This window comes from Antechinus flavipes, chromosome 4 (genome assembly GCF_016432865.1).
Source record: "Antechinus flavipes isolate AdamAnt ecotype Samford, QLD, Australia chromosome 4, AdamAnt_v2, whole genome shotgun sequence".
NCBI lineage: Eukaryota > Metazoa > Chordata > Mammalia > Dasyuromorphia > Dasyuridae > Antechinus > Antechinus flavipes.
In genome coordinates this window covers 446,245,958-446,264,765 of record NC_067401.1, presented here as the reverse complement: position 1 = coordinate 446,264,765, position 18,808 = coordinate 446,245,958, and the positions used below count along the sequence as shown (strand labels likewise).

Genomic DNA, 18,808 nt, shown 5'->3' with positions numbered 1-18,808 from the left:
CTCTTTATCACTCCCAGGATCAAATATGAAATCCTCTGGTATTCAAAGCCCTTTGTACTCTAACCACCTCCTATCTTTCCAATATTCTTATGCTTTACTCCTCAATACTTACTCTTCAGCCTAGCCTTCCTATGTAGCTTTCATTCTATTCGTCAAACAGCCTTGTGTCTAATTGACCAATAAAACAGTCTGTCTCCTGGCTCCAGACACTTTCTCTGGCTTTTCCTCATGCTTAAAATGTTTCTCCCGCTTCCGTTCTGACTAATGACCTCTGGGTCTCCCTTTAAATCCCAGTTAAAATTCTACCTCTTACAGGAAGTCTATCCTAATCTCCCTAATTCTTGTGCTGTCTTCTTCTGTTTATTTTTGTCTATGTATTCTATATATAACTTGTTTGTACATATTTACTAGCTATTTTTCTCATTAGCTTATAAGTTCCTTGAGAGAAGATACTCTTTTTTTATATCCTCAGGGCTTAGTATAATTCCTAGGATATAGTAGGCATTTATTAAGATCAATCTAGGAGAAACTATGGCCTGACTCTAAGTCTTTTTGTTCTTTTTGCTATGGTTATATTGGCTATATTATTTTGCTATGGTTATATTTCCAACACAACCATGCCTACCTAATCTCCCCAAACTCCCCCATTCTATCATCTCCTTGTGCTGTTCAAGCTCCTACCCTTCCCTTTTCTGAGCTGGGTATCTACATCTTCTAAGCAGTTACAAACTAAACTGACTCCCTACATCATCTGTTCAAACATCATTGGAAAAATTGTTCACACTTCCTAATTTCTTCTTCATTTGGGGGCAGTGATAGTGATAAGAGCCCTACCGCCTCCTCTTTTGTTTTTTGTTGACACAGAATCCACCAGAGTGAGATTGGAGCACTTTTGTTTTGCCTTGAATATATGAAACAGTAGCTTTTCTTTCAAACCAATTTATCTTTTAAGTTTCCCTATTTTTTCTTAGATACCGCCACATCCATGGATGCAGTCAATCATTATACACTGTCACTTTTAATCTTCACATCTGTCCCCTTCTCTCTACTAATACAGTTGACACTGGTTCAGTCCCTTATCATTTTATAGCTTGACTCGTGCAGTAGTCTGCTGATTAGTCTCCCACCTAGCCTTTGACTTCTCTCTCTTCCAGTTGATCCTCCACAAAGCTCTCAAAGTGATAATCTTAAAAGGCAGGTTTGACCATGTCACTCCCCTACTCAATAAATTCCAGCATCTCTCCATTCACTTTAGGATTAAATATTGATTAATTTTTTTCATCCTTTAAAATATCTCTTTTATAAAAGCTTTTGAGTATATATAATAATTTCTACAAAAATAATTTGTAATTAGGTACATCTGTATATGTTGTGAGTTGTATTTATTTATTTATTTATTTTTTTACTGATGGGAAGAGAAATCAAGAAACTTTAGAAGCCTTTAGTCTAAAATATTACCTTTCCAAAGGAGAAATGAAATACTGATATACTTTTTTAAATGAAAAGAAGGAACCCCCTTCCAATCTTTTTGCTAATGTTCATTTTCTTAAGAGAACTATAGTTGCTATAGTGGAATCTAAGTTACAAAATACACAGCAGACATGATGTAATACTAGACTTTCATCAGCAACTGTACCTGGTAGTCCATACTCGTTCACCATTTTTCCCAGTATGATGTCAGGAGTTAAATGAATTCTTTCTCCCATTTTTCCACACCCTTTAATCTGATCAGTTCGTGGAACATTATAGCCTGGAGGATTAGGGACTTCAATGAAGATATCTGCCTAGAAATGTATTTTTTTAAAAAAGTTTTTTGTTATGTAGAATATCATAAATGAAACTTGGAATACTGACTAAAAAATTCTGAAAAGTTTTTCATTAATTATCAGAAAATTGCATTTAAAAATTTGTCACACATGACCTAATGTTTAACTTAAAATATCATTTAATAAAAAATAATTCTTAATAAAAATGAAAGTTTGATGATCTTACTTTATCATATATCTCAAGTTTGGGGTTCTCATAATTTGGTTTTGTCTGCCATGTCGTAGGAATCAAGATGGAGACTCCTTTGAAGTAAAATCTTTTTTCTGTGGCCTGATACAGGTAAGTTGAAGCCTCTGATACCATGTTCTATATGGAAAGAAGAAATATATCAGGAAAACTGACTGCTGACAGAGGGATAAACAACAATTGTTTAACTTCACAAAGAAAGTTGCTAGTATAAAAACATCATAGCATTTTAATCAAGTGAAAATGGCAACATTTGGATGTTTGTATTGTTCAGTCTTTTTGTAGTGTCCCAATAATGCATGCTGTTTAGGAAGAAGCCAGAGTATACATACCCTTCTTCATGGACCCCAAATCCCCTGGAAGTATTCCAACCCAAGTTTGCCCCCCACTATATGTCTTTATGTTAAACACATATTCACATGGGCCTACAGCCATATATAGCCCCAGGGAGAATCAAAGGTATACCATGACAATGTAATGGTTTTATTAAAAATTGTGCTCAAGATTTCTTTAAAGCAAACTGGAATTCCAGTATTTATCACAAGTGAGCCTGGGACTTTGTTGTAGTGACTTCCATATTGAGGGGGCACAGAAAGAACACAAGGACCTCCCAGCAATGTTGTTCCTTTTAGACTCTCAACATCAGTTAGAATGGGAGCTCCCTGAGAGTATGGATTGTTTTGTTCCTTTAAATCCTCAGCACAGAGTAACTAGCACATAGGAGATGCTTAACAAGTGCTTTTCAATTGATTGGTCAGATGACAACCTTACTTTAATTTCCAATCCATTTTGCTGTGGTTATTATAGTTATTATTTACATTTGTGGACTTTTCATTATCTAGATTAATTTAAATGAGGCTAAGATAATATAATAGGGTAGAAGAAGTACTAGAGTGGGATCAGCTGTTTGGGGGGGGGGGGCAAGCCTGCCATGCTAATGCCTCATAAATCTTGTGATTTTGAGTAAGATATTTAACTAGACTATCAGTGCTCTCATCTGTGAAATAAAATTCAATTGCTCCTCTTGTCTCACAAGCAGCCAGCTTTTCAGTGAGGAGACACTGATTGGAATGCTTTAAGGGTCTTTGCCAAAGCTTTTTCAACCTTTATTATGAAACTTGGTAGATCTGTAAGCCAGTTCCAAAGCATGGAGGGTTTGATACATGTCTAGTTGGGGCCCTGAGATTGTTCCTCCCATCCTTAGAGTCACCAAGGACTTCACTGTTAACAGGACACAGTTCAAGTAAACCCAGTTTGATATATAGCTTTTAAATACCTAACATTTGCAAAACATCACTGGGGATACAAAGATGGCTATGAGGTAGATCCTGCTCTTTAGGAGTTTGAAATCTAATGGAAAGAAGGGATTGGGGAATAGCCACATATACAAATAGTTATAATACAAGGAGAAATGTGATAAAGTCAAGGAGATGGGAGTGAGACTCAGCCAAGGGGGAGGAACTAGTTCTGCTGGGAAATAATCATCAGAGGAAAAATAGGAAAGGCTTTCTGTAGAAGGTGGAATTTTAGCTGGGGCTTAAAGGAAGCCCAGGAGGTGGAGATGAGAAGGGATAGAATTCCCAACATGGGGAACAGACAGAGGAAAGTGATTCGGATGTGGTCCCTTTAAGATTCCCAACTCCTCCTAGTTGATGTAATTACCCTTTGATTCACAAATCCTCGTCCCTTTAAATTCCAATAGAAGATCCAGACCTGTCCCAGCCCCCATTGGGATCTGAGCCAACTCAGGCCTACACCCACAGGCCCCTCTGGCTAAATCTCCCATTATAAAAGGGCCACACTGGGACCACCTCTTTGCAGAGGTCCCAAACATGCCAGCCATGTCAGAACTTTCTGTCCACTGGACCCTCTGTCTGGTGCCCTCCTTATTTCTACCTTTGTCCATTTCCTTAACTATGCTTTAACTTTGCTTCTAAACCCCATAATATACCTCTTTTATCAATCTAGCTTTTTGGGCCAATAATGCTTTTATTGGGGACTCGTGCTGCTACTGGACCTCATTTACCACCGTATCCTTGCGCCAAATCCAGTGGGGTTGCAGGGGAGCTCTATTTGTTTCCCTGTACCCCGAACCTGCCACTAGACCTCAACTAAACCCTAATTTCATTTAGGTACCCCAAATCTAGTCCTCATCAAAAGTACTGAGTTAGGACATGGAGTGAATGGTGAAAAGACTGGAAAAGCAGAAGGGAGATAGATTGTGAAGGGCTTTGAATGCCAGGCATTATTTTGTATTTGATCTTGGAGGTGATGGGTAACTCTGGAGCTCATGGTGGTGGGGGGCAGAATGTGCAGCATGATCAGACCTCTCCTTTAGGAAGATCACTATGACAGCTTAAATGGAAGGATGGCCAGAGTGGGGAGAGATGTGGGCAGGGAGGCTGACAATCAGAGGATTGCACAACCCGATCTTCAATCCTCTTGAATCTAGGATTAAGTACAAATTCCTTTGGAACCTTTCACAGTCACGTCCCAGAAAGGGTTGGCTATCCCTTTACTTAGAAAGTGCTTCCTCCACATCTTGATATCTTTTGGTTTCCTTCATGCAAGGCTCTGCTCACTTGTTGCTTCTTAAAGGAATCTTCCTGGTCCTCCTCATGATTCAAGCTTTTTCCAGTGAAATGGAAACTCATTCATTGAAGGGATTATTTTTCATTTCTGACTTTGTATTCTCAGGTCCCAGCAAAATTCCTTCCACATCATAGGAGCTCAGTAAGTCTTGTTAAATTGAACTGAATTATCCACTTGATAAATGAGTAACAAAGGCTGCTACAAGTCTCTTCCGCTCCTGTTCTTCCTCTATTCTACTGTTTGATCTTCCCCAAAGAGCAGATCTGACCACTTACCTATCTATTTAGTAAACTCCAGTGATTCCCTGGCACTACTAGAATTAAAAGGAAAATCCTTTGTTTCACTTTCAGAGCTCTTCACAATCTTCCTCTCCCCTCATCCCTTTCCATCTTTCTGCACCCAAGAAAGTGCCCTGGGACACAGTCATAAAAATCTCCTTGCTGAAATTTGTAGATTTTCTCTAAGTCAGGAGAACCTAAGGTCCAGAGATAGATTTCAGGGAGTCCCTGAACTTGGATGGGAAAAAAAAAAATCACATCCTTATTTGCACTAACCTTTGGCTTATCCGCTGCATAATTTTTATGCATTTAAAAACATTATTCTGAGAATAGTTCTGAGGAGTTTATCAGACTACCAAATTTCAGGAATACTGGACTTGACATTCAAATTCTGGCTTATATGCTTAGCTAGAAGTGATCATAATGAAGTCACTTAGTTTTCTGTAAAATTGAGGTTTGATGTTTGAAGGACATTGTTGTTCCCATAAGTCTGACTCTTTGTTGCCCCACTTGGGGTTTTCTTGGCAAAGATACTGGAGTGGTTTGCCATTTTCTTCTCCAACTCATTTTACAAATGAGGAAACTGAGGGAAACATGATTAAATGATTTGTCCATTAGTGTCTGAGGCCAGATTGAACTCTGGTCCTTCTGACTCCAGTCCTTGTGCTCTAGCCACTGTACCACCTAACTGCCCTTAAAATGACATAAATATCAATTGTGATATGAACATCTCAAATGCTTACTTTGGGTGACAAGCATTTCTGAAGCATCTGTTCTGTGCAACCATTATATTAAGCAGAGAGGATACAAAGGCAAAAAGCAAACAACCTCTGTCCTGAAGTAACTCTTTCTACTGGGGGAAAACTGAACATGGATAATTCATGACAAAATATTTTGCATGAGTAATTCCGATACTTGTTGGGGATAGGGAGGAGTGAGTGCTCCTGTAATTGGCATCTGGCAGGGGAGAGCAACAGAATTCCTTTTGCCTGTCCCCCTGAAGTTTGATACCCTCTGACTGATGCGGGAAAGATTCCTTTCTAGATTCCCACCCTCTCCTAGTTAATGATGTAAATTGCCCTTTAACTCACAAATCTTGGTCCCTTTGAATTCCAATAGAAGATCTGACCTGTTCCCAGCCCCACCCGGATATGAGCCAACTTTGGGGCTACACCCGAAAGCCCCTCGAGCTAAGTCTCCTATTATAAAAAGTCCACGCTGGGAACCCCTCTTTGCAGAGATTCCAAACATGGCTACCATGTGAGGACTTCTGTCCACTGGACCCTCTCTCCAGTGCCCTCCTTATCTCTACCTTCGCCTATACTTTAACTTTGCTTATCCAATAATAAACCTCTTTTATCAATCTAGCTCTCCGGGCCAATAAATGCTTTTATTGGGAACTCGCGCCGCTACTAGATCACCTTGCGCCGAATCTGTACCCCAAACCTGCCACTAGACCTTAACCCTAATTTCATTTAGGTACCCCAAAGCTGGACCTCAACATGACCTCTACCAGGGAACAAAAAACTACAAGGCAGGAGGCTTCTGAGGATTAGGATTGCCCCAAACTAGGAAGAGGGATTATAAAGATAATGGCATTTCTGACAAAATAATTTTTGTGACTGTTCCAAATGGAACTGTCCTTGTTAGTATATCCTGTGCCACTGAGGACATAGTTATTTCTGAAAAAAGACCTGCTTTCTTCCCCTTTAAATATAACTAATGTAAATAGCAAAGGCATCAGTAAAAAAAAAAAAAAAGGTTTAAAAGATTGCTTTAGTCTTCTTGCTTCCTGCCTGCTGTCAGTTCATATAGAGCAAGCCAATGAAATATTAAAATCCTTTACAAATAAATAGTTAGCAATAAAGAATTTTCCTTTACATACATAGACACATTTCAGAATTCAAAGAAAATGGAAGAGCAAAAAAGTAACACTTCTCCTACCTGGATTTGCTGAATAAGGTTTTCATCCTCAGGCAAGTCTGGATTAATTGCAATGACCACATCTTCATAGCCACTGTTATTCAGCTTAATGAGAGAAGTGCCTGCTCCTTGGAGCATGTACAGGACCAAGGTTAAAAGAAATGTTTTAAATGACACCATGATGGACTGTCTGTATCCAGCTTCTTTGGGAAGAGGCCAGTCTAGGAAATTGTTTTCTGCTGCTATATATATGCTCTTAAAAGTTATTAGCATAACTCACCTAGGACTTTGACCCTATTTCAAATAAAATGCATATTTTTCATCGTCATGTCAAAAACAATTTATAGTGTTAGTACTTAAAAATGTTTGCTTATGATCTGAAAAACTCACTTCACCTCTCAGTGTTAGGCAATTCTTTAAGACAATAAATTATAGAAAAGGTTCCAAGCTCCATTAGGAGAGGGAATTTCCTTATCTGGAAGCTTCCCCTTTTTTCTTCAATGAAATAACAGATCCTCTCTCTCTCTGTTTCTCTCTGTCTCTGTATCTCTGTCTCTGTCTCTCTCTGTCTCTCTGTCTCTCTCTCCGTCTCTCTCTCTCTCCCTCTCTCTCTTCCTCCCACCTTCTTTCTCTCTGTCTCTCTCTGTGTCTTACATACACATACACACAACCATAACACATCTGTTTGCATATGCATGTATGTTTTCTTATATGTTTGCTAGATGGCAAAACACTGTTCTTAACATTACGAATATAAAATTATAATTTCAGTGTTTGAAGATTTTGTGTTTTCTTAAGTGTGGGTGCTCTTTCCACTAGTTTCAAAAACCTTTTTCTTTGGGAGGCTTTTAACTTTAGGTTCATAATTTTTAAAAAGTATTTTAATAACCGTATTTCAGGATAGTTTTTTTCCCTTCGAAGATCTATATATTTACATATGTAATGGATAGGAGTTCATTATGCTAATAAAAAGGTTAAGAAATCTTGCCTTTAGAACTGATCTTTGTGAATTGCAAGTGGCCAAAAATTTTATCAGCTTGGAGTCAGCTAATAAATGAACCTGAAGCTGCTTCTCAGCAAGCAAGATATCCATTTCACCAATGGACCCTTCTTTGAAGATTTGGTAAAACCTGCCATAGCTTTAACTGTACTGGCAAAGTATTCTAAGAACTCAGCATCATTATCAACATGGATGAGAAATCAGAATGAGATTTTGAGGGAGGTTTTTATTGTTCTTAATAATAATAATGATAATGATAAGTTTTAAAATTATGAACTTTATTTTTTAAGGTCCCAAGAGTTTATTGTAAATCTATCACTTTCAAGCCTGGTAATAGAACAGTATTTCTATTCATTAAAATACTGATGACTTCTAATATACCTCTAATGTGGGAGATAATTTGGGAAATTAAATTATAGTGCAAAATGCTTATGATAATACAGTATTAAATAATTTTGATAAAGTGGGAAAGACAACTAATAATAAAAGCAACAATAATAATTATAAAAATAACAATAACTCTCATCTGTATAGTACAGAAGTTCTTAACTTGTCCATGGATGGATTTGGGGAAGTCCATAACCTTAGATAAAATAAAATACATAACAAACAAATAAAAAACAAATGACATCTTTATTTTCACTACTTTACTCCTAGGAAATTTTGCATTTCTTTCAATTGTTTAAAACCATGGATCTGAGACCACTGTTTTTTTGTTTTGTTTTGTTTTGTTTTGTTTTGTTTTGTTTTTTTACCAGATTGCCAAAGTGGCTCAGAATCTCTATTAAGTAGATTTCACTTCTGCTATACCTTTTATTCCTCTTATTCTATTGGCTTCTAATCACAAGTCCATAGGTAGGTGTGTCAGTCATTCCACAGACATTCATGAATTATTAAGCAATGACTCTCTTCTTTCCCCTGGCTTAGGTGGAGGGTGTGGCTAAGAAGTCACAAAAGGCTCATCTATGTACCAAAGCAGGATCATAAACAAGAATCATGAACCCAGAAAGAGGAAGAGAAGGAAAGAGAGTCCTAGGAATCAATTGGCCTCACTGGTCAGGAGCTGGTGAGGGACATTGAACTTAAGTTTGATATCCAAGCATGCATTCTGACCCGTCATTCCTTGTGGCCAGCCCAGCTTTGTCCCACACCTTCATCTTTTGCTGCTGCTCCCACTGCTGAACTCTGCCCACTAGGACGGTCAGGGCCCTGGAAATGGAGTCCTTAGCACTGACCTCCAACCTTGAATCAGTCACTGACTCACTGTTCACCTTTGCTCATTCCGATAGATAGGGTGCAGGGTCCTGTTCAGCTTCTGTGGTCAGAACTTTTGGCAATTGGCCAATGAGATTCTGAGAATGGCCCAAATCATCAAAGGAAGCATACATTCATTTCTTTATTAAGGCTATTTATAAACCACATAGAACCAGAATACAAATATGGAAATCCATTGAAGAACAGCACAGAGGAGTTGAGAACAGATACTTCAGTTTCACCCTGTTATTGTTCAGCCATTTTCAGTCATGTCTGACTTTTGGTGATCCCATTAGTTTTTTTTTGTTTGTCTGTCTGCCAGAGCTACTGGAATGATTTGCCCTTTCCTTCTCCTGCTCACTTGACAGATGGAGATACTGAAGCAAACAGGGATACATGACTTGACTGCTAATGTGTCTGAGGCAGGATTTGAGCAGGTCTTCTTGACCTAAGGGCAGCCCCCATCTATTGAGCCATCTAGCTGCTCCTAGCCCCTGCTTGAGGAGCGTATGAGGGGTTAAGGCAGGACTAGCATCTCTGGTGTGAGGGCTTGTCAAGGTCTTTTCAGCGCTGATCATCCACATCTGGTGTTCCATTGGTCAACCAGTTCTTACCTGTGGCTCCAAGAAGCTATTCCAGCCACACTCTGGTCAGACTATCTTGGCAGAGAGGATAAAGCGGGTTGGGGGTAGCCAACAGGCCTCAAACCCATCTATGATAGAGGGGGATGTCTCCGGCAAGCATGAGAAGATTTCCCTCAGCAGAAGAGGCAGATGAGAGCAGTTTGTTCAAGTGGCCACGAAAATGACTGAGGCAGGTGTCTAGAATTCCATCAGACCCTGAAGGTTCCAAAGTTATCTGCTGCCAATCATTTCGACTTTTGTCCTGCCCCTGAACTTCCAAGACTCTGGAAGAGTGAGCCTGACAACTTTGTACAACTCTGTCTCACTCAAATCCAATTCACAAGCAAGTCAAGACATCACCCCTTATGTCATTGTTCCTCTTGGAAAAAACAAAGGACAAACAACAACAGCCCCTACACACACACACACACACACACACACACACACACACACACACACTCATACATACACACATCCTAGTGAAGAAAATGGCACTGGGTCAGTCCATTCCCTTAATCTTATAGGACTGCCAGATTGTACCGACAGCAACTAAAGCCAAAAAAGCAGCATGAAAAGAAGCAGGGAAATGGAAAAGGAAAGAAAATGGGGAGACTTTGCTGACAGAGTTCTATAGAATCACATCCTCTTTCTGCTCTCCTCAACAAAGCCCGGCCACACATATTCAGCCTTAAATCTAGAGAGGTAGCCAGGTGGCCCAAAGGAAAACATTCTATCTGATGGGGTTGTTGTGAAGATCAAATGAGATAAAGCATTTTGCAAGCATTAAATTGCTATGTAAATACTAGTTACTGCTATCATTATGGCATTATTAAGATGGAAGAATTGACTGATGGAGATGAGGGAAAAAAAGAAATTGATGTTATCTACCTTCATAACTGATGGAGTCTGAATGTCAGTTGGAGCATACTTTTAAATAAAAGTTCATTATTCTCATTTTGTTTTTTAGTCTGTGTTTTCTTTTGTTACATGTCCTTGTAGCTAGTATAATTTATATTAAATTGCTTATCTTCTCAAGGAAGAGGAGGGAAGGAAGGAAGAGAGAGAAAATTTTTATTTATTTATCTTTTTGCTGAGGCAATTGGGGTTAAGTGACTTGCCCAGGGTCACACACGTTGGAAATATTAAGTGTCTGAGGTCAGATTTGAACTCAGTTCCTCCTGACTTCAGGACTGGTGCTCTATCTACTGTGTCAACTAGCTGCTCCTAAGAGAAAAATTTCAAAACACATATTATTATTATTTAAAGGAATTTAGAGTGGCTTGGGGAAGAATTTGGGTGTGTTCCTGCCTTTACTCTGCCATCTTGGCTTACTCTACCAGATTGGGACCCTGTAGAATGACTCAGATTTATGCTTATTCCCAGCAGGAAGTAGTTTCAGGAGATGAAATCATCACCCCATATATCAAAGAACTTTGAGCCTCATTTGTTTAGAAGGAAACTGTTGAGGCAAATGGACCCCATCAAAATACTACCCTAGTATCTGAATGGACCCCCAATAAGGTGCAAACTGGCCTGTGCTAATCTCTGCTATTGTGCCCTGGTACACTCCCACACCACAGGCCAACTTTGGGACACTACTTAACAAGGGTCCTTCTATTTGGCCTCTAAAATTTTAACATTGGTCTGTTTAGGGACCCCAAACCCACTTTTCTTTCTTCTTTCTTTTTTTTAGCTTTTTATTTTCAAAATATATGCATAGTTTTCAACATTAACCCTTGCAAAATTTTCTCCCTTCTTTCCCCCCACTCCCTCCCTTAGACAGCAAGTAATCCAATATGTTAAACATGTACGACCCTTTTATATATATTTCCACAATTATCATATTGTGCAAGAAAAATCAGATCAAAATGGGAAAAATGAGTAAGAAAACAAAAAGCAAGCAAGCAGCAACAAAAAAGGCAAAAAAACTATGCTGTGATCCCCATTTAGTCCCCACAGTCTTCTCTCTGGATGCAGATGGTTCTCTCAATCACAAATCCACTGGAATTGGCCTATATTACTTCAGTGTTGAAAAGAACCACATCCATCAGAATTGATCATCATATAGTCTTCTTGTTGCCATGTATAATGATCTCCTGGTTCTGTTCATTCCATTTAGCATCAGTTCATGTCTCTCCAGGCCTCTCTGCAATCATCCTGCTGGTCATTTCTTGTAGAACAATAATATTCCATAATAATATTTATGTATCATGACTTTTTCAGCCATTCCCTAGCTGATGGTTATACATTCTGTTTACAGTTTTTTGACATTACAAAAAGGGCCACCACAAACATTTTTATACACATGAGTTCTTTTTTCTTTTTTATGATCTCCTTGGGATACAGGCATAGGAGAACAGCTGCTGAATCAAAGGGTATACACAATTTGATAGCCCTTTGGGCATAGTTCCAAATTGCTCTCCAGAATGGTTTAATCAGTTCACAACTCCACCAAAAATGTATTAGTGTCCCAGTCTTCCCATATCACATCCAACATTTATCATTATCTTTTCCTGTCATCTTACCCAATTTGAGAGGTATATAGTGGTATCTCAGAGTTGTTTTAATTTGCATTTCTCTAATCAATAGTGATTCACTATTTTTTATATGACTAGAAATGGTTTTAATTTTTTCATCTGAAAGTTGTTTGTTCATATCCTTTGGCCATATATCAATTGGAGAATGGCTTGTATTCTTATAAATTTGAGTTAATTCTCTATATAGTTTAGAAATGAGGCTTTTATCAGAACCCTTAGTTGTAAATTTCCCCCCCTGCTTCCATTCTAATCTTGTCTGCATTGGTTCTGTTTATACAAAAAACTCTTTAACTTAATATAATCACAGTTTATCTATTTGGCATTCCATAATATATTCTAGTTCTTCTTTGGCCACAATTTCCTTGTTTCTCCACAGATCTAAGAGGTAGACGATAGTCTATGTTCTTCTAATTTGCTTATAGTATCATGTCTAAATCATGAATCCATTTTGATCTTATCTTGGTATAGAGTGTTAGGTGTTGGTCAATGTCTAGTTTCTGCCTTTCCATTTTCCAATTTTCCCAGTAATTTTTGTCAGAGAGTGAGTTCTTATCCGGGGGTCTTTGGGTTTATCAAACACTAGATTACTATAGTCATTGACTATTGTGTCTTATGAATCTAACTTATTCCCCTGATCCATTACTCTATTTCTTAGCCAGTACCATCTGATTTTGATGATCACTGTTTTATAATATAGTTTTAGGTCTGGTACAGCTAGTCCACTTTCATTTACTTTTATTTTCATTAATTCCCTTGAAATTCTTGACCTTTTGTTCTTCCAGATGGACTTTGTTATTATCTTTTCTAGGTCTGTAAAGTAATTTCTTGGCAGTTTGATTGGTTGGCACTGAATAAAATAGATTAATTTAGGTAGAATTGTCATTTTTATTATATTAGCTAGGCCTAATGAGCAACTTGATCTTCTTCAAATTGTTTAAATCTGACTTTATTTGTGTGGAAAGTATTTTGTAGTTGTATCCATATAGTTCTTAGCTTTGTCTTGACAGGTAGGGACCCAAATATTTTATATTATCTACAGTGATTTTTAAATGGAATTTCTCTGTATCTCTTGTTGCTGTACTTTGTTGCTAATGTATAGAAATGGTAATGATTTTGTGGATTTATTTTGTATCCTGAAACTTTGCTAAAGTTGTTAATTGTTTCTAGTAGCTTTTTAGTTGATTCTCTAAGTATATCATCTTATCATCTGACAAGAGTGATGATGTTGTTTCCTCATCACTTATTCTATTTCCTTTAATTTTTTTTTCTTCTCTTATTGCTAAAGCTAACACCAACTCACTTTTCAAAGATTTCTTTAAGAAGTCAAAAGATTAGGAAAATGATGAGGTCATTGGTTCGTTGGCAGAGAGAGAATAAAATATTCACGGAATTGTTCCCTGAGGCAAACAGGAAGGGCACTGATTGGGATCAGTTTAATCTTATAATGCCACTTTACTGTGTCCAGCCAAGAAATCCAAGCTATGCCAAAACCCTGAGGTTAAATTTCCCCTATAAATCCGTTTGCTGAATCTTTGCTGAATCCCTCTTGGGGGTATAGCCCACCATGGCACTCTGCCTCCCAGTGACTTTCCTTTCATCCTTCCCCAGAGCATCTGGTGTCTCTCCTCTCTGATCTCCCCATTATGTCTCATAATGTCTTTCTTCTTATAGCTAACTAACTATATACTCTCTTTCATGTTCTCTTTCACGTTTACCCCTCCTGGTGTCTATTATATCTCTCCCATTTTGTCTGTAGCTTTTTCTCCTAAATAAATATACCTTTTCTCAAAGAGAAAGACCATTGTGAATGATCAGACCCCAAGATTTAGTGCATATCATTTGGAGCCAGAACCACATCAATTGGTGTCTACAACAATCTCATCAGCAGTAACACCTGCATATGAAATGTCAACATATTTATTGAACTATTTAATTGCTTCTTCAAAATTATAAAAAATTATATATGTATGTACATTATATATATATTTATATTTATATATAATCTGAGTTCTCTGCTTTCATAGGATCATAGATCTGCTTCCCACAGAGAGTAATCTTATCAGTATTTCAGTCTTTCCTTGACAACCCCACCTAGTTACTCAGGATCTCATCAATCTCCTAAATTCTTATAACAGTACTATGTAATAAACCACAAGAGCAGTGATTCTTCTAGACTAACTTATCACAGATAAGAGAGGGGAGTTGGTTTTCTATTAAAGTCAAGTGGTATCAAAATTAGTGGATGATTCATCACCAGGAAGGGGAGAAAAGAAGCAGAGATTATTTTGTATATTTGAATAAGGGTACAGTTGGAGGTAGAAGAAGAAAGGGTACCAATCAATACTCAGATTACACTTAAAAATTCACAGATTACAAGATTCTAAAATTGAGGAAGTCATTAGAGCTGGGAGATGTCCAAGAGATTAATTATTCAAGTCTTTTATTCTATATCTGTAAAATGGTGATGATGAACGTGATAGCATTTACCTCACATTTGATTGAATGAAAAATCATTTAATAAATATTTACTGTGTGTCAGACACTGTTCTAAGAATTAAGGATACCAGTACAAAAAGCTAGAGGCTTTCTTTCTAATAGGGAAAGACAATAAATAAAGGGGAATGGTGGCTAAGAAGAGGTGTGTTTGTCCTTCTGGGAAGACGCAGGAATGATGTCACAAGGTTCTTAGTCACATTTTCTTTCTAGAAATGTTGATGTTGATTTGTTTAGTGTTCCTAGAACTATAAATGAAATGGGATGATAGTAAAAGGTATTATAACCTGATCAGAACTAGAGAACTGGGTGGAAGGTCTGGGTGATGAGAACTATGATGAACTCTCACCAGGCCAGAGTGTGAGCAGGAACTAAATGCAGAGTCAGGTGAAGGATGTAGCTTGGCATGAAAATGGTGAGGGTGCAGTGAGTTAGCACTGAGTCAGGGTACATATGGCTCACTCTGCCCCATCAGTAGGCAAGGAAAAGTATGATAGGGAGATAGAAAAGACTAAATTACTACCAAATGTTCACAGAACATCTATAAATCCTTGAATTTCTTTAGTAGTCTAGACATGAGATAGAACAAAGCTTCTTCGTTTAAACCATTAGCTTCAATCTTTGAGAAAGTGTGATTCCTATCATATCATTCTTACTATAAACCACCTCTAGGACAGGTATTCCTACCATATTTCCCCGTGAAATCATCACAGAATTGTTTTTCCAGCTGCTTCTCATCTTTACTAGTTGTCATGAGGCATGTGGAATTTAGAAAAATTGGAAAAATAAAGAGCATTGTTTTTTATTGATTTTTTTAACTTCATTGAATTTTATTTTGCCTCTTCTGTGCAGGTAGAGGGGACAATAAAAGCTGTATATGTCTGTGAGCCTGAATGTGGTTTTTTTTTTTTTTTTGAGATTTTAATAACTTTTTATTGATAGAACTCATGCCAGGGTAATTTTTTACAACATTATCCCTTGCACTCACTTCTGTTCCGATTTTCCCCCTCCCTCCTTCCACCCCCTCCCCCAGATGGCAAGCAATCCTTTACATGTTGAATGGGTTGCAGTATATCCTAGATACAATATATGTGTGCAGAACCGAACAATTCTTTTGTTGCACAAAGAGAATTGGATTCAGAAGGTATAAATAACCCGGGAAGCAAAACAAAAATGCAAGCAGTTTATATTCATCTGAATGTGTTTGACAAGATGTATCTCATGACTAGTTTTAATTCTCTGGGGGATTTGTGAAACACCATTTGTTTTTAGGCCTCCAGATTTGTGACCTACCATACTGTCAGGGTAAGATAAGACCTAACCTATCTGAACTATGGTTTCTTGTTCTCTTATCCCTCATTCCCCAGATGCCTAGGCCAGCATAAAGTTTTGTCCTGGTATGCTTTATAGTCAAGAGAGAGAAATTTGCTTCTCTTACCCCTTCCATTTAGACCCAAACTATGTGTATCTATGACTGAGTCAGTGCTCTCCAAAGTCAGGGCTGCACACTTCTGGAGAGTCTTAGCAACACTATCAAATGGACTATGGTATGATGTTGAGAAGTAGCCACCAGAGAGTGAGAACATATGTCTCACATACTGTTTGTTTGTTTGCTGTCCTTCATTCTTAGAGGACCAAAATCCTCTAGATTCACTAGAGTCAAGTTACAGTGTGTCCAGCTATGGCTGATCAGACCTGTTTGAACTTGGGATGCTCTACCAAAGATTGGCCTCAAATAGTCCATGTGAATATTTGGGATAAATTCTCTAAATGTTCACATCTTGCATTTCTTTTGAGCTACTGTAACTCTGCTTTGCTTTTAGAACACAACACATTCTCTAATGAGGGCACTCTACATTTTGGGTGGTTCTGTGCCAGTGTGTCCCATGTCAATAATCAATTTCATAGTTCTTTTTTAAATAATAAAAGCTTTTTATCTTTCAAAATACACATAAAGATAGTTTTTCCCCACATTCATCCTTGCAAAACATCCAAAATTTTCTCCCTTCTTACCCTATACACAGCAAGCAATCCAGTATAGGTTAAAATGGGCAATTCCTCTAAACATAGTTCTACATTTGTCATGATGCACAAGAAAATTAGATCAAAAGGGAAAAAAATGAGAAAGAAAAAACAAACAAACAAGCCAACAAACAATAGCAACAACAAAAAGGTAAAAATACTATCCACCTTCAGTCTCCACAGTTCCCTCTCTGGATGCAGATGGCTCTCTCCATCACAAATCTATTGGAATTGGCCTAAATCACCTCATTCTTGTAAAGAGCCAAATCTATCACAGTTGATCATCACATCTTGTTGCTGTATACAGTGTTCTTTTGATTCCAGTCACTTCACTTAGAATCAATTCTTATAAGTCTTTACAGGTTTTTCTGAAATCAATTTGCTCATTATTTTGTACAGAACAATAATATTCTATTACTCATATACCATAACTTATGCAGCCACTCTCCAACTGATGGACATCCATTCAGTTTCCAGTTTCTCACCACTACAAAAAGGACTGCCACAAACATTTTTGCACTTGTGGGTCCTTTCCCCTTTTTGCTTCATCAAAGAGTATGTATACTTTGATAGCTCTTTGGGCATAGTTCTACTTTACTCTCCAGAATAGTTGGAAAGTTCATAACTCCACCAACAATGTATTAATGTTCCAGTTTTTCCACATCCCCTCCAATATTTATAATTATATTTTCCTGTCATCTTAGCCAATCTGAGAGGTATGAAGTGGTACCTCAGAATTGTCTTAATTTGAATTCTCTAATAAATAGTGATTTAGAGCATTTTAAAATTATAACAAATTTTTGATTTCATCACCTGAAAATTGTTAATATCCTTTGGCTTGTAGTCCTATAAATTTGAGTCAATTTTTTACATATTTTAGAAATGAGGCTTTTATTAGAAACACTGGGTATATAAATCCCTCCTCCCCCAGTTTTCTAGTACTTTTCTATTCTGGTTGCATTAGTTTTATTTGTACTTTTAAACTTTTAAATTTAATATAATCAAAATTATCCAGTTTGCATTTCATAATATTAGTACTTCTTTGGTCATAAATTCCTTCCTTCTTCATAGATCTAAGAGGTAAATTATCCCTTGTTCTCCTGATTTGTTTATAGTATCACTATTTATGTCTAAATCATGAACTCATTTCGACTTTATCTTGATATAGGAGGTTAGGTGTTGGTCAGTGCCTAGTTTCTGCCATATGATATTCCATTTTCCCCAGCAATTTTTGTCACATAGTGAGTTATCCCAGAAGCTGGAGTTTTGGGGTTTATCAAGCACTCGATTACTATAGTTGTTGACTATTGTATCTTGTGAACATAACATAATTCACTGATCCATTGTTCTATTTCTTAGCCTGTACCAAATGATTTTGATGACCATTTCTTTATAATATAGTTTTAGGTCTGGTATAGCTAGGCCACCTTCCTTTGCATTTTTTTCATTCATTCCCTTGAAACTCTTATCTTTTTGCTTTTCCAGATGAACTGTTATTATTTTTTCCTCGCTCTATGATTTCTTGGTAGTTTGAGTGGTATGGTTCTGAATTAAATAGATTAGTTTAGATAGAATTGTCATTTTTTAAATATTAGCTTGGCCTACAAGAGCACTTGATATTCTTCCAATTGTTTAGATCTAACTTTATTTGTGTGAAAAGTGTTTTGTAATTGTGTTCCTATAATTCTTGACTTTGTTTTGACAGGTGGAGACTCAAATATTTTATATTATCTATAGTTATTTTAAATGGGGTTTCTCTTTCTATCTCTAGCTGCTGGATTTTCAAAGTTTTTAAGAAAGACTTTTAGAGTGTTCTTGTTGCTTCTTCTGGCTACAATATGTTGAAAAAGGGAAAGACTAGAGGTGGGGAAAACCGCATAATAGGATGCTTTTGCAATTGTCCAGGTAAATGAGAACTAATTAATGCCAAAAACATGTCAGAGATCAAATGGACAGGACCTGGGGTCAGATGATAAGTTATAAGCATGGGTAACTAGAAGATTAGGGATACCATACACAGAAACAATAGAATCTGAAGAAGTATCATGTAGATGAAGGATGGGGGAATTGTGG

General features: G+C 37.4%; 1 protein-coding gene across 1 annotated transcript in view; it reads right to left on the bottom strand.

The window, feature by feature from the left end:
- Positions 1–7,013, bottom strand: part of LOC127563057 (calcium-activated chloride channel regulator 1-like) — a 31,430-nt gene extending 24,417 nt beyond the window's left edge. The window contains exons 1-3 of the mRNA XM_051999261.1: positions 6,828–7,013; positions 1,993–2,133; positions 1,637–1,784 (exon numbers count right to left, since the gene is read on the bottom strand). Of these exons, the coding sequence (XP_051855221.1) occupies positions 1,637–1,784; positions 1,993–2,133; positions 6,828–6,986 (448 nt within the window). The 5' untranslated portion in view covers positions 6,987–7,013. The remainder of the gene's footprint in view (positions 1–1,636; positions 1,785–1,992; positions 2,134–6,827) is intronic.
- Between the last annotated feature and the right edge of the window lie 11,795 nt (positions 7,014–18,808).